Genomic DNA, 15,396 nt, shown 5'->3' on the forward strand with positions numbered 1-15,396 from the left:
ATTTACCTTTGTACTGCTTGGTGATTCTTACAGCCAGGAGATGTGAATTAGATCTGTCTGTATCCTTCCTGTGGTCAAGATCACCTTCCTATTAGACTGAGGGTCAGGTTTATCTTCCAGCTTCTTTCTATACCTTTGTGTGTGTGTGTGTGTGTGTGTGTGTGTGTGTGTGTGTGTGTGTGTTTCCCCTGAGGATTTAGCTGACTTTGCCTGTCTTCAGGCCGGACACTCCAAGAGCAATTTGAGGCCACTCCCTGCTTTAGATACTGGCTTCCTTCAGCCTCAGTTGCTGTCCTATGCCTCCAGGGTTCCTAAAGCAGAAGTGGTGGCCAGGTCTCTTTCCTGGCTATGACACTGTCTCAAGAGGGGACTCCATGTTTCCATCTACTCGGTGTTTCCTTCTAGGAGCAACTTGAGTCTGGTTCTGTTCAGCATCCTCAGAGAACTTTGTACAATGCTTGTCAGATAGGAAATACTCTGTAATGTTTGCTGATTTGCATCCATTACTAAAATTTACAGCAGGGAGAAGGCCCTTGTGAGATCCTACCAGTTCATTTTTTTGTTGTTGTTGGTTATCCAAAGAACACATTTTTCAAATCCTAATTATCTCACCACTGGATGGGAAATAGACACCATCCCAACTCCCAGGCAAATACCTTTTCTGGATGACCCTGGCAGCGTCCCAGGAATGAGCTCATTTTTCAGAAGGGGATTCTTCTCCCAAACAACAAACCCCTGCTTTGGGGAAGAGAACAAGAAATTCCTTTGGGATTTCTCTTCTCAAGCTTCTAGAGAGCCAGTCTTCTGCAGGCAGAGATGGCTTCCAGGCTGTTCATACATAAACTGCTGCTGGCGGGCTGGTGGCCTGTTTGATAGTCTGAGGTCTAGCAAAGATTTAGCTCCCGGGGGTCACCAAGAGGTCATGGTCTCAATGATTTCCTCTGTTATTTATCTTTGGCTTGTGGTATTGGAGCTTGCCTTTGATAGAGGGCATTTCTACCACAACTGCACAGAATCAAGCACTTCAGTGCTTTGGTTTGAGGTGGAGAAGGGTTGGCTTCTAATGCTCTGAATATGTCCCTGAGTACATCTGAGAGTATCTAATTCTGCCCTTTTCTGATGAGCAAATTTATTTGGGGAGGGGGGGGGCTTCCAAGGCTCAGGTTAGGAAAGGAATTGTCCTGGTGAGGTCAGCAGTTTTTAGTTTGAGTAATTCCATTTTCAGTTCCTTAAGAGATACTCCTCTTGCTATGAGACAGAGATGAAAGCAGCACTTCTTAGGCCTCTGGGGTGCGTCGTTACTTTCCTGAACTGCTTATGACTCACTTGCCACCGCCCTCAATGCAGCCAGGGGACCATTTATGCTGAACCAGCCTTTGGATTTCTCTTCTTAATGACAGCAAACTTGTGTGGCCAGCTCACAGGTCAACTGCTGGAGCATCCCAGGACTGGTCAGCTCAGCAGGCTCTTGGGTTTCCCAGGAGGACTCCTCAGCGTGTTTCATGTGGGTTTGCTAACCCCATCCTGTTTCATTATGATTTAAGACAACCGTTATCTCTCATCTGGGTCAGAAAGTATGAGTTGCCTAGGATTTCAACCATACATGAGGGGCCTGAATTAAACACCTAGCATCGTGGCCTGAAAAACTGGTTGCAACATGTCCTGTGCTCTCATTCCCTCAAAAAGTATCTCACCAAATGGAAGCATTTGGTTCTAGAAGTTCCTTTCTGTGTGCTGCTCCATCTCTGCCACAGAGTGCCAGGACAGACAGTGTGCTGAGCTATGTCGGGTCTGTCAAAGAAAATGATGTGATGTGTGCTGAAGACATTGCCATCTGTGGGAGAATGCAATCTAGGCTCGACACAGAAGGAAAAGGAAGTGCTGTTACGTCAGGAATATGACCAGTTAGTCAAATTCCCAGAACAGCCTGTTGCTTCTTACGGTGGCGGATGTGTCCCAGCCTCTTAGCAGCCCCAGATTTGAACTAAGGGAGAACTGTTAGGTATAGGGGCTAGACAGGAAAGAGGAGTGATATGTTTTACATATTTTCTGGCAGTGGATTTCTATATGAAATCCAGTTTACTTAGTGTCCTAGGGCACTGAAACAAAAGTTTTATGAAACAATACCTATATGTCACCATGTTATTTTCTTTTTCTGTTCTTTTCCCATTCTTTGCTATTTTAATTTAAAAAATTCTCAGCTCTCTAAATTGCTATTATGAGCCACTTATAGGTCAAAGCCCATATTTCAAACAACAGCAAAGCATTAGCATATATAAGCAGCATCCTAGGAAATTTTATATAATATGGATCCCTGGGCCTTTCTCCAGAAATTCTAATGTATCCAGTCTCAGGGCCACCAGATTTGCATTTTATATTATGAAATTCTAATTTGACCAGTGTGAGAACAGGGAAGTGTTTTGATCTTTGATATATCCCAAGTGTTTTGAATGGAGACCCTGGTACAGAATAGACACTTGATCAATGTTGGCTGGATAAATGAATGAATGAAAAAGTATACCTAGTGATTTAAATTCAAGTGGCCTAGAGATTACCATTGTGTTTGATTTGTCTTCAATTGTCTTATTGGAGTTCCTGTCATGGCTCAGCAGAAATGAATCTGACCAGTATCCATGAGGATGCAGCTTCAATTCATGGCCTCGCTCAGTGGGTTAAGGATCCAGCATTGCTGTGGCTGTGGTGTAGGCTGGCAGTTGCAGCTCCGATTCAACCCCCTAGCCTGGGAACCTCTATATGCTGCTAGTATGGCTCTAAAAAAACAAAAAAAAAAAATTGTGTTCTTTTGGAGAGAAACATTTTATTTCACTAAAATTTCAAGCTTACAGAGAAGATGAAAAAATAGGACAAAGATGTCTCTTTATCTTTTATTTAAATTTCTAGTTTAGCCACATTTGCATTTCTCATCTCCTTATCTATTTTTTTTCTTCTAAACCATCTGAGAGTTAGTTGTAGACAAAATGCCCCTTTACTACTAAATACTTCAGCTTTTTTTTTTTTTTTTTTTTGCTTTTTAGGGCGGCACCCACAGCATGTGGAAGTTCCCAGGCTAGGGGTTGAATCAGAGCTGTAGCTACTGGCCTACACCACAGCCACAGCAACACCATATCTGAGCCATGTCTGTGACCTACACCACAGCTCATGGCAACACTGGATCCTTAACTCACTGAGTGGGGCCAGGGATGGAACCCACAACCTTATGGTTACTAGTCAGATTTGTTTCTGCTGAGCCACTACGGGAACTCCCAGAATGTATTTTCTAAAAACAAGAACATTCTTTTATTTGGGTTACAATCTGAGGGGCCCCTAGACTAGAGGTTAAATGCCTAGATTATTAAACAGTGCACAGTGCCTATCTTCAAGTGACTCCATTCTCCATCCTAGTCCCACCAGCACACTTCCCTTTGTATCCGTACTATTCTCCTTGGTTTTATATGGAAATAGTCAATCTCCAGACTCTGAGTCTCTGACTTGCTTCAAGTGCCCCCACTGGGTACACCCCTAAATCTTCTAATTTATGCATTCTCCAATGCAGAAATTATCTAAACGCCTCTGAGTTCTCTGGGAAAATTTAAATAAATTGCAAATTCCTAGACTTCAGCCCTGGAGGTTCAATTCCGGTAGATGGGGGTGTATGGAATCTGCATTCTCCCACCTCAACCCCCACCTCTCTTGCCTTCCTCCAGGTGGCAATGGCTCAGCCAGGGTTGGGAAGCACAGTTCCTGTGACCTCTCCCCACTGTGGACTATTCTAGTTAGTAATCACCCAGACTCTGCTGGATCACTTCCTGGGATGGCAGAGAGAAGCCCCCAGAGGTCTGCTGCCCATTGGAAAGTTCTGCTGGTTAGAAATTTCTTTTGGTCATTAGCTTCAGTTTAGCTTTCCTAATGCTACTGGTCTTGGTTCTGCTCTCTGAAGCACCTTAAAACAAGGTCGAATGGCAGCCTATTTGTTCCTTATAAAAATATAGTAAAAGTATAAAAATACAAAAATAAAACCACAGAAAAAGTATAAAAATCACTCAAAATCCCACTACCTTGAGAACTTAAAATGTTGATCTATTTTTCTTTAGTTTTCATATATATATATACATGAAAACTAAAGGAAAATAGATATATATATGTATGAAAAAAATATATATGTGTATACACACACACATACACATATATATAAATACACATTACATGCACCTTATGTTTTTATAGAATGGAGATTATACTATATTCTGGTCTTAGTGTTACATATTTTGGGTTTTCTGTCTTAACAGCATATCACAGAACTATTCCAGACAGGCAAGTATGCTTTGAAAGCACATTTTCAAATGACTGCATTAAATTCCACTGTTCTGATCTACTGGAATTTATTCAGCCATTTCCTATTAGTGTTTATTTAGGTTGTTTCCAGGTTTTCACTATCATAACTGAAACATACTACAAATAAATTTTCTGTATCTTTCTTTAAACTAGATTCCTTTAAAATTATAATTATCGAGTCAAAAAAATCCTTAAAAAATTTGATACATATTGCCAACTTACTATGAGAGAGGATGTGGACATTTTAACCTCTAACAGTCAGTTTTGATCTTCTTTTAGAAGTTAGTAATTTTTTAAAAGATGTCAATTTGATAAGTTAAAAGTTGCATTTATTTGTGGTTTTTAACCTGCATTCTTTTGTTCACTCATGAAGGAGAACATGATTTTTATATTTACATATCTATATAAAAACACACATATATATACACACATGTATAAGTATGTATATATTTTGATTATTTACCAGGAAAAACATGTTCATATATGTGTATATATTTTTTTTCCTGTTTTTTTTTTTTTTTGCACTTTCTGTTAAATAGGATATTAAAGGGGAAATAGATAGACTGAATCTATTTTTCTACTGGAGAAAGGGGGGGGCCTCATGCTTCTCTTATAGGTTTGTAAGTGTTCTCCTACCTCTTTTTTAAAATGTAGGAAATATCAATTTATTCTTCTCTTTTTAGAAATTGTGGTAAAATATATGTAACATAAAATCTACCATTTTAAAGTGTACAGTTCTGTGGCATCAAGTCTGTTCACACCATTCTGCAACCATCATCACCATCCATCTCCAAAACTTCTCCATCTTCCCTAAAATTCTGTACCTATTAAATATTATCTCCCATTCCCCACTTCCTCCAGTCCCTGGCAACCACCATTCTATCTTATGTTTCAATAAATTTGAACCCTCTAAGAACCTTATATAAGTGGAATCATAATATTTGTATTTTTTATGACTGGCTTATTTCACATAGCATGATGCCTTCAAGGTTCATCCATGTTGTAGGAGCCTTTTTAAAGGATACACAATATTCCATTGTGTGTTTATACCACATTTTGTTGACGCATTCATCTGTTGATGGGAGCAACTTGGGTCACTTCTACCTTTTGGCTATTGTGATAATGCTGCTATGAATATGGGTGCACAAATATCTAGTCAAGTCTCTGCTTTCAATTTTTTTTGGGTTTATATCCAGAAGTAGGAATGCTGGATCATATGGTAATTCTTTTTTACATTTCTGAGGAACCATCATGACATTTCCCAAAGCTGCACCATTTTATATTTCTACCAGCAATATGCAAAGGTTTCAATTTCTCCATATCCTCACAAACACTTGTAATTTTCTGGGGGTTTTTTGGGTTTTTTTAGTTTAGTTTTTTTTTGTTTTTTAGGGCCACACCTATGGCATATGGAAGTTCCCAGGCTAAGGATTGAATTGGAGCTGCAGCTGCAGGCCTACACCATAGACATAGCAACACAGGATCCGAGCCACATCTGCAACCTACACCACAGCTCATGATGACGCTGGATCCTTAATCCCCTGAGTGAGGCCAGGGATCAAACCTGAATCCTCAGGGATACTAGCTGGGTTTGTAATCTGCTGAGCCACAGTGGGAACTCCTTGTTTGTTGTTTGAAAATAGTTACATAATAGCTCTGAAGTAGTGTTTCATTGTGGTTATTTTCTCTTTCATCAAATAAAATATGACAGCCTGCCCTGATTTCCAGCAGCCAGATGGGAAATTCAATCTCAGTCATTTGAGGGGGGAGTCTCCCTACTTCCTAGAATCACACTAGTGCTTGGTTCCAGGAAACTAGAGGACTGCCAAGTAATCCCAAATTCACTGTGACTGCTTTTGACAGCTCCTTGTCTTCACCCTTAGTGACACTTTGCTTCCAGGGAACATGTGCAGACTTGAAATGTATTGGGTTCTGGCTCCATGGCGGTTTTGCTGACTCCTTGAGGATCTTCTACCAAACAGGCTACCCAATCTCTCACCCCATTCCAATCTGGTGTATAATGATGTACTCATTTTAATTATGGGAAAATTTTATCGGTTGACTTTAAGGTACTCTTCATGATATTTCTTGCATTAATTTTCAAATTATTAATTATTTAAAACACATAGAGTATAAGAAATATATAACATATTCCCTTGAACTCACAATTTTAATACATTTTAATAACTCAAGTTTAAAAAGAGACATGTGCAAGGACATTTATCACAGCAATGTTTGCAAGAATAAAGATTTAAAGCACTGAATGCCCATCACTGGGGAAATGGACAAATAAACTGTGATATATCCATAAAATGGAAGTGTGTACACTAGTGAAAGTGGATGAACTAGGTCTATGTGCCATGATGTGGAAAAATATTAAGAATATAACTCAGAGGGGGAAAAGTTCCAAATGATTACATACAAATTCTATAAATTAAAAAACTCAGAAATAATCACCATAGTTTTAGGAATACATACATATAATCTCCAAAATATACAGACAACTCACGCAGCTCAATATAAAAAACAAACAAACCAGACAACCCAATCCAAAAAATGGGCAGACCTAAATAGACATTTCTCTAAAGAAGACATACAGATAGCCAAAAAACACAGGAAAAAATGTTCAACATTGTTAATTATTAGGGGGATACAAATCAAAACTGCTATGAGGTACCACCTTACACTAACCAGAAGGGCCATCATCAAGAAGTTTACAAACAATAAGTGCTGGAGAGGGTGTGGAGAGAAAGGATCAACAGATGTTTACTAAATACCTCTTATGTGCCAGGCCTTGATTTTGTGGATCTTGGACTTTTGGTAGCAAGTAGCTTATCGAATAAGTTAGCATACATATGATTAGTATCACAAGAGTAGGGAGACTAGATTGGCTGGGGAAAAACAGGGTGCTGTACAAGGTACGCCAAGGAGCACATGAATAAACCATAAAGCATTTATTCATTCACTTACTCAAGAGTCAATAAGAATTTCGAAGGAAAAATGACTCTAAATGAAGTCAAACTTGGAGTTTCCGTTGTGGCTCAGTGGTTAATGAACATGACTAGTGTCCATGAGATGCAGGTTTGATCCCTGGCCTCCCTCAGTGGGTTAAGGATCCGATGTTTTGCCGTGAACTGTGGTGTAGGTCGCAGACATGGCTGGGATCCGTTGTTGCTATGGCTATGGCAACTACAGCTTTGATTTGACCCCTAGCTTGGGAACCTCCACATGCCATGGGTGTGGCCCTAAAAAGACAAGAGACAAAAACGAAAATAAAAAGATAAAAATAAATGAGGCCAAACTTATTGTGGCATGTGAACACAGTCCCTTATGAGTTTTATAAGTAGTGAACTGGCTCCGTAGCTAGTTTTAAAGCTACCTTTAGATGGGGTGATGGCTATGAGAGGAATGATTTTCCTAAGTCATATCTCACTAAGAATAATATTAATAATAACCGCTCACATTTATTATTTTCTATATGCAGAGAACAATGCTAAACACTTTATATATTAAACTCTATAACACTCAGAACAACCCTAAGGTAGGTATAATTAGTATTCCCCATTTTATAGCTGAAGCTTCTGAGGCTCAAAGGCATAAGAAACTGGATTCTAGATTATATATCTAGAAAGTGGTGGGTTTAGGACATCATAGAACTTACCAGGGGTTGAGCTTTTTAAAATGAAGGCCAGGGACAGGAAATGAATCTGCAGACTTAGCCAAACATGTTAAGAATGTGAAATAACTCACTCCCAGTTTTCACAGCATTTCAGAGATTAAGTAAATAATCTTTAGCACGATTCAATCCAAGCATGCAATTCTTTGCATTCAGCAGACACACTTGCCAAGGAGAAGACACCGTTTGTTGCAGAGAATGCTTCTATTTTACATCAGTCTCAGAATGACCTATCCTGGTTTCTTTCCAAGGACCGCTTTAGAGCAAACTCCCATTTTCCCAAGCACAACTCAACAACAGGAAAAGAGAAAGTGTCCCGCTGCTAGTCTTAGGTAGACTCTACTATTGTTTTATGGATGTTTTGAAGAAACCTAAAGTTTTCAACCTCCTGAATTCCACCATGATTTAATCAATGAAAGACTCTCCTTAACATAACTCTCCTAAGTGTCCTATGTAAATGCAGAAGAAACTGGCCTTCACAGGGGCCTCACTGACACCAGAAGGATCTGCTTATACTTTTCTTCCTACTCTTCTTCCTTTCCTTCATTATCATCACCATCGTTGCTATCATTTATTAAGCACTTACTATGTGTCCAGTATTATATTATGGCTTTATGTATACTGAAGCCTCACAACAATCTTTGAAGTAGCTACCTACTATTAACTCATTTTTCAACGATGAAGGAGGCTTTGAGGTTGTTTTACTGCAAGGCCACACAATGAGGAGCAAAACACAGAATTAAAACACAGATCTATTTAACTCCAGAAGATGTTGTTAACTGCAAAGCAGTAATGCCCACCTTAAAGGATTTACAATGGGGCAAAAGATCAAAAAACAAGGGATCGGGTGTGTAGATCTAAGATAAATCTACATTTACATAAAGCAATAGGATGGAGATTTAGAGGTCATTGATCTTGGGTCCACAGACCCCTGAATGTTTAAAATAGATTTTGGAGGGTTTGTAACCCTCTAAAACAAGAGTCGGCAATTTTTTTCTTCTTTTTTTTTGGCCAAGCTGATGGCATGCGGAAATTCATGGGCTGGGATTGAACTTGAGCCACAGCAGTTACAATGCCAAATCCATAACTGACAGGCTACCAGGTAACTGCAAGCAATTTTTTTTTTTAAAGACCAGATAGTTACCATTTTAGGCTTTGTAGGCTATATGGTATTTGTTGTAAACACTCATACTACTGTTGTGCAAAAACAGCCACAGATGATACCCAAACAAGTGGGCAAGGCTATGTTCCAATAAAACTTTATTTACAAAAACAGGCAGCTAGTCAGCAGGCTTTAAAATGGTATGCAAATTTTACATGCATGCATCACTATTTTTGTTTTGCTGTTAGGAGAAGATCTTATAGCTTTCCACAGCTTCTCAAGTAGGTTCAAAATCCAAGATATATAATAACTGGTCTAAATGGTCTTCAAGCCTCTCTAAACCTAGACATTCCAGGATTCTATGATTTTACGTGCCTTCTAAATTAAAATGCTCTTAGAAACTCTTTCTCCTTAGGAGGCTCATTTGATGGATTCTGCTATGAACTCTTAAGTGGACTATAGTTACTGTCTATTGCAAAGAAAACAGGGCACAGTACCATTTCAACCTTCCCTGAGTTACCTGGCCAGATGATACTGTCTGAAACACAAGGACATTCTTAGATTGGATTACAGCCGCTCAATCCTGCAGTTTGAAGTTTGCAGAGGCTTTTTCCTTTTCCCAGAGACCACATGCTGTGTTGCACTGAGCTTCTCCACAGAAAGCACTCACTCATCCTAACCACTCTGATACCAATTTGGATTCCTGGAGTCAGCCAGGTCTGCCCAGCTATGGTGTGGAGGGGAGGGATGTTGTCAGCGTTTTCCTGATGGACCTCTGATTCTGTTTGGAGACCTTCTCTCTCAAAGAAACATGGTTCTTTCTCTTAGGATTCCCATCTTCATGAGATAGAGCATCTTATTTACTGTCTGTGATTACACTGTGTGCCTTTACCCTGCCTCCCACTCTATGGGACTTGTCTTCCTCTAACTAGCATCTTTAGGTAGAGATGGCTAATTATGTTCCATCCTGTCTACCACAGAGCCTGGTACCATGATTTGCATATTTTTTTGGGTTATTAGCACTGAGATCCCTGAAAGCTACAGGTTTGAATTCTTGCATTACTTCTGAAATATCAAAATAATGATCACCCAATCAACTTGAATAAAAAGCAGCATTGACTACTTTAAATTTAGAAAAAAAGATATATTAAAACAAAAAATTATAAATACTATGAATCATAATGTGATTGCATTTATATTCCAGATTTCTGAGAACAGAGAATTCGACACACAATAAGAAGGGGGAGGAAAAAAAAGGAGGGGAGAAAGAAATGGTAGAAACTGATAGAGGAGTGGAGAATTAAACAAAGGGAATGGAGAGACAAAGCAGAATACGGAAGCAAGGCTGAGTGCAAACAGAGCCTGTTTGTTAACCAGCTACTGCTGGGTTGAAATTCAGTGTCATTAGGATGCAGCCATTTCTCACAGCAAGTGCCCCCCAAAGAAGGAAATAAACCAGCAAATGAAAATAACAGGAATATAAATTATTTAGCCAGTACTTACGGAGACTTTATTCCATACTAGACTTCAGTATATATCACATCAGGATTAGTGTTAGCTCTCTGAAATGAAACATCAATAAGAGGACCACATGGCGCTGACTGTACCTCCAAAAGTCATTTCAGTTCAGCCTTAATTATCATGTTCATCTGGCAGCAGCATGGTGCCACGTAAATAGAAATGGGTCATGGCAGGCCTGGGTTCTTGTTTTTCATTTGATTACGTGACCTTGGTTGGCCAATCTCTGTGCCTCAGTTTCTTCATTTGTCAAATGTGAATAAGCATTCTCTGCTCTGTGTATTTCACAAGAGTGTTAAGAGGATGGAAAGCGTACACACACACACACACACACACACACACACACAAACATACTTGGATGAGTATAAAATACCAGATAAATGTAAAATTGACCTTCTTTTTACTTAACAAGGTAGTGAGTAGGAGGAGGGGTGGGGATGATGGCATTTTGCACAGAAGGCTTGGTGACTCAATGAAGTGTTGTCTTTTTTTCCCTCAGTAATATCTGGTCTGGGATTATTACTGCTTTCTCGATGTTTTTAGACATACTTTTCCCCTTCAGAAACGCCAAAGGTGAAAAATACTATTCCACTGCTATAATTTGTCACCCTTGCTGCCTGAGCAAGACGTGCATAGACAGTTTAGTAATTAAGCTTTTCAACACTGCATCATAAAGTTTTATTCCAGCAAAGGCTGTATTTATCAGCTAACAAGTATTAAATCACCCCACTGCTCAAGCCGTTTCTCACTTAAATATGCTCCTTTCAAAACAGAACTGATTTCCTTGGCTGGCTTTATTTAATAAAAGTTCTTATTGGGCAATATTGGGGTACTGTGTGGTACTGTGGGGCTGACATACATACACCTTGGCAACTGTTCCAAAAGGTACTGACCCCTATTTCCCAGGGGAGTTGGATACCTTCGCCCTGGGTCTTTTAGGGCCTCCTGGACATCTGGGTCTCGTGGGCCTCTGGGATGGCTTCCAGCATAAGACAGTCTCATATCCATTTCAATTTCTAAAGAGGAAGAGGTAAATGAAAATAGACAACACAGCTTTTGATCCATTTTCTTTCCTTTTTTGAGCACCAGGGAATTGATCTGTTCCTATCAGAGGTGGAGCTAAATGTAAAATGAATTTTCAAAATGATTAAAATAGCAAAGAAACAATGATTTACAAACTGAACAGGGTTGAGTCTTGTCTCAAATTGACAGTCTTTTCCAAGCAGATGCACAATTATTAGAGAAACACACTTCGAATGAATAGGTATTAAAAGTCATCAGTAATGGCTTAGAATACTTTCTCTAAGTAACCCATCCCACCTTCATAAACCATTTGTTTCTCTCTTTGGAGTATATACACTCATGAGACAAATATAACATTTTTTTAAAAGCTTCAGGATGCTTTCAGTCAAATGGCTCCAAAATTATATGTTAAAAACAAAATAGCTAGTATATTCGAACGTATTTTTCTACCATATTTTAAGAGTATAACCAAAATAAAAACAAATGTTAATCAAATATAGGCCAAAATGATGAAAGAAATATCAGTGTTTTTCATCACATTATACTAGAGACAGCATTAATTTTCCTTTTCCTTTCCATGCTTTTAAAAATAAGTGACATTAACCACATGTGGGCATTTCAGTTTTTCATCAATTGACTGCCTAATAGGACACAGAGAATAACATTTTATCAAATCACAAAACCTACTCTGTAGATATGTAAACAAATTCTGCTCATGCCTGGGTATGTGTATGCTTGACAATGAGCATGTAAGGGTGAGATTTTAAATTCTATAAGGAGTCTTTTGTTGAACTTTTTTTAGTTTGAGAGGCTGCAACAATGTTTTTCCTTCCAAAATGACAAAACAGAACTCACCATGTTACCTTCCAAATTAGCAACAGGTAGCTTGTTTGGAAGGCTGGGAATCAATTTCTTTCCAGCCAGTAAGTCATGGGGTTGTCACTGAAGCATGTGGGTGATATGCTGAACCACTAAGTTGGCAAATATTGAACTATTTTAAGTGCATCTATTTTCTGGTTCAGTAAGCTTTTTTGTATTAAATTCATTTAACTTGACACAGTCTAAATGCCACAGCACATACTAGAGAGGTCATAAAAGTAACAGCGCTATCCATAGGAGATAGCATAAGTTAAGATCAATATAATATCTGTTTCTATTTAATTTTTACCTTTTATATTAAGACTGGATTCTTTTAAGGTTAAAAAGTACTGTGTGACTTGGAAGTCAAGTTGAATCTTATTATTTTCTGAAAATGTAAAAAGACATTTCTTTGTCAGTCAAGTTGCCCTCCAAACTGCATTCTTAGAGATGATGACATATGTGACCTACAATTCAGGATCATTTAATAACTTGGAAGAGAAATGAGAAACAAAAATTACACTCTGTTACCCACAGTTTGGAGGAATCTTGTAGTTCAGCAATTTGCAAAAACACTGAATTAAGGACATACATGAAGATTTATGGGGTCTTGATAATGATTACTCTTTATTTGGGGTTCAAATTTTCAAAAGGATAAGAAAGGTTTTTGAACATCAACTCTTACTTTGATTGGAAATTATCTGGGGGGAGAGTCATTTGCTATCCTCAAGCATTGCTTTGCCTCCAACAAGGAGTAGTCACAGCAATTCAGAAAAGTGGAGAAAAGCATAAAGTACAAGGAATTTTTGTTCTAGCATGAGTTGTAACTATTGAAATTATAAAATTGATTTTATACCCCATATGAAAACTAACAATAAAGAACAATTTTCCAATAATTTTTCTCAACAAAATAGAAAACAAAATAATCAATAACAGAAAACTGAAAATAAAACCCTAAAATACATGTTAAGAATAAGAATCCACATACTAAATATGATTCTTTAAAGCTTCCAGAACACAAAGGGCAGAAGTGACACAGCCATCAAAGTTGGACTGAGTAAATCCATCTCCTCCACACACAAGAAGAGGTTTGAGGTGGAGGGTCATTTGACCAGGAAAGTTGGCTGCAGCATTCGTCACCTGAAAATGTTAAACAATTTAAAAAAGAATCAGAATCAACATTCTGTGCTTGTTGTGCAGTCATGTCAATGCCTACTTGGGGAACATTTCTCTACCTGGCGAAATCAAGATGTTTGACAACCAGCAATGGAAAACAAAGCCAAGATCCCTAAATTCTTCTCCTCGCCCAAATGTTTACACTGATATTCTTAAATGTTTAAATTTTCAGTTATTTGACAAGATAATCAGAGGTGCATTGAACTTCAAAATTATTAGGTCCTAAACTGCTAAATTAGCTGAAAGTAAAGTGCATTTTTTTCATTGGGGAAAATGAAATTCATGAAATCATTTACCAATTATTGAGAACCTGCTATGTGCCAGACAAGGTGGATACTAAAGAGATTTAAGAGTCATATCCTTAAGGAGTTTTCAGTTAAGCAGGACTGCTGGCACATAAGTGTCTAAGGCCTAAGTCAGGATGAAGGACAAAGTACACACAAGAGAGGAAGCCAGCACCCAGAGAGAGAAAGCTTCAAAGGGGCAGGCAGGACTGGTCATTTCACTTGAGTTTTGATGGATGCATAAAAGTTTGCTGGTGGAGGAAAAGGATATAGGGCTTTCCAAAGAGAAGGAGCAGCAAATATAAGCACCCACAGCCTATGGGCACTGTTTAGGAGTGTGTGTGTGTGTGTGTGTGTGTGTGTGTGTGTGTGTGTTGGGGGAGGGATTGACTGAACGAAGGGACATGGCTGAGAGGCAAGATAAAAGGAATAGAGTGTTGCAGATTTTTAAAATACAAGATTTATAAGTAAAGTCTGTGAAGTGTATAATTCGCTTTTTTTTTTTTTTAAATTTATGAACCAAAAGCAGGGAGAATCAGCTGAAGTCTGGGATTTATTTTATTTTGTTGAACCAGGCTTATAATATTTGAAATGATGGAAAAAGTATAGCAGTTATTTCCTGGAAAAATTATTCTCAAAATTAGAATGCATGTTGCTAATGAGCACTCACAGCAAGGGAAATGAGTAGGAGGTGAATGAATTTATCTTAGACACTGGCTACTGAAGAACCAAAAACTCCCTAAAAAACCAAATTACACAAACCTATTATAAAGGTAATCTCACTCGGGACCATTTTCCTGCACAACTTCCAAGGGGTGCCATTCATATTGACTACAACGTGGCAGTTCTGGTCTCTCTCATACAATGTTTTCATGAAGAGTAATAGAATAAGGCCTATGAGGATTTACTTCTTTAAAAAATCACACTAAAAAAGTAAAGAAATATAATAAATGCTACTTGGATCGGGGAGCTGAGATTTTGGCTCTTGATAGGCTGAATTAGTAAATGCTTTTATAATTTTTTAAATCAGAAAAACTTTGCATAGATATGTTTATTTATATGTCATATTTTGATTTAAGAAAAGAAGCAGTACAATTATTTCCTTCTTGAATTGCTAAAGATATGGACCTTTAAAGACCTGAGTCACTTAAATGCAAATGTACAATGTTAAGAGTATCCTCTCACTTTTCTGGAGGTCACTGGATAGCAATATCATCTCTCTTACACATAGCAGATAATCTGTAAGAAATGTGAGTCACAGTTTAATTGTTTTGTTTGTTTGTTTTTGGGTTTTTTTAATTGATTTTTTATTGTTATTTCCCCCAACACACTTTTTTTTCCCCACTGTACAGCATGGGGACCCAGTTACACATACATGTACACATAATTTTTTCTCCCATTGTTGTGCTGCATTGTAAGTATCTAGA

At 38.2% G+C, this 15,396-nt stretch overlaps 1 protein-coding gene across 6 annotated transcripts in view; it reads right to left on the reverse strand.

Annotated features, from left to right (window-relative positions):
• The window catches only part of RNLS (renalase, FAD dependent amine oxidase), a 292,362-nt gene continuing 283,454 nt past the window's right edge, over positions 6,489-15,396 (reverse strand). For 2 of the 6 annotated variants that reach the window (XM_005671259.3, XM_005671260.3), the window contains exons 7-8: positions 13,498-13,649; positions 6,489-11,644 (exon numbers count right to left, since the gene is read on the reverse strand). In XM_005671259.3, the coding sequence (XP_005671316.1) occupies position 11,644; positions 13,498-13,649 (153 nt within the window). In that variant the 3' untranslated portion in view covers positions 6,489-11,643. The remainder of the gene's footprint in view (positions 11,645-13,497; positions 13,650-15,396) is intronic. The other 4 variants (XR_002338668.1, XR_002338667.1, XR_002338669.1 and 1 more) reach the window with 4 other exon arrangements.

This window comes from Sus scrofa, chromosome 14, assembly GCF_000003025.6.
Source record: "Sus scrofa isolate TJ Tabasco breed Duroc chromosome 14, Sscrofa11.1, whole genome shotgun sequence".
NCBI classification, from domain to species: domain Eukaryota; kingdom Metazoa; phylum Chordata; class Mammalia; order Artiodactyla; family Suidae; genus Sus; species Sus scrofa.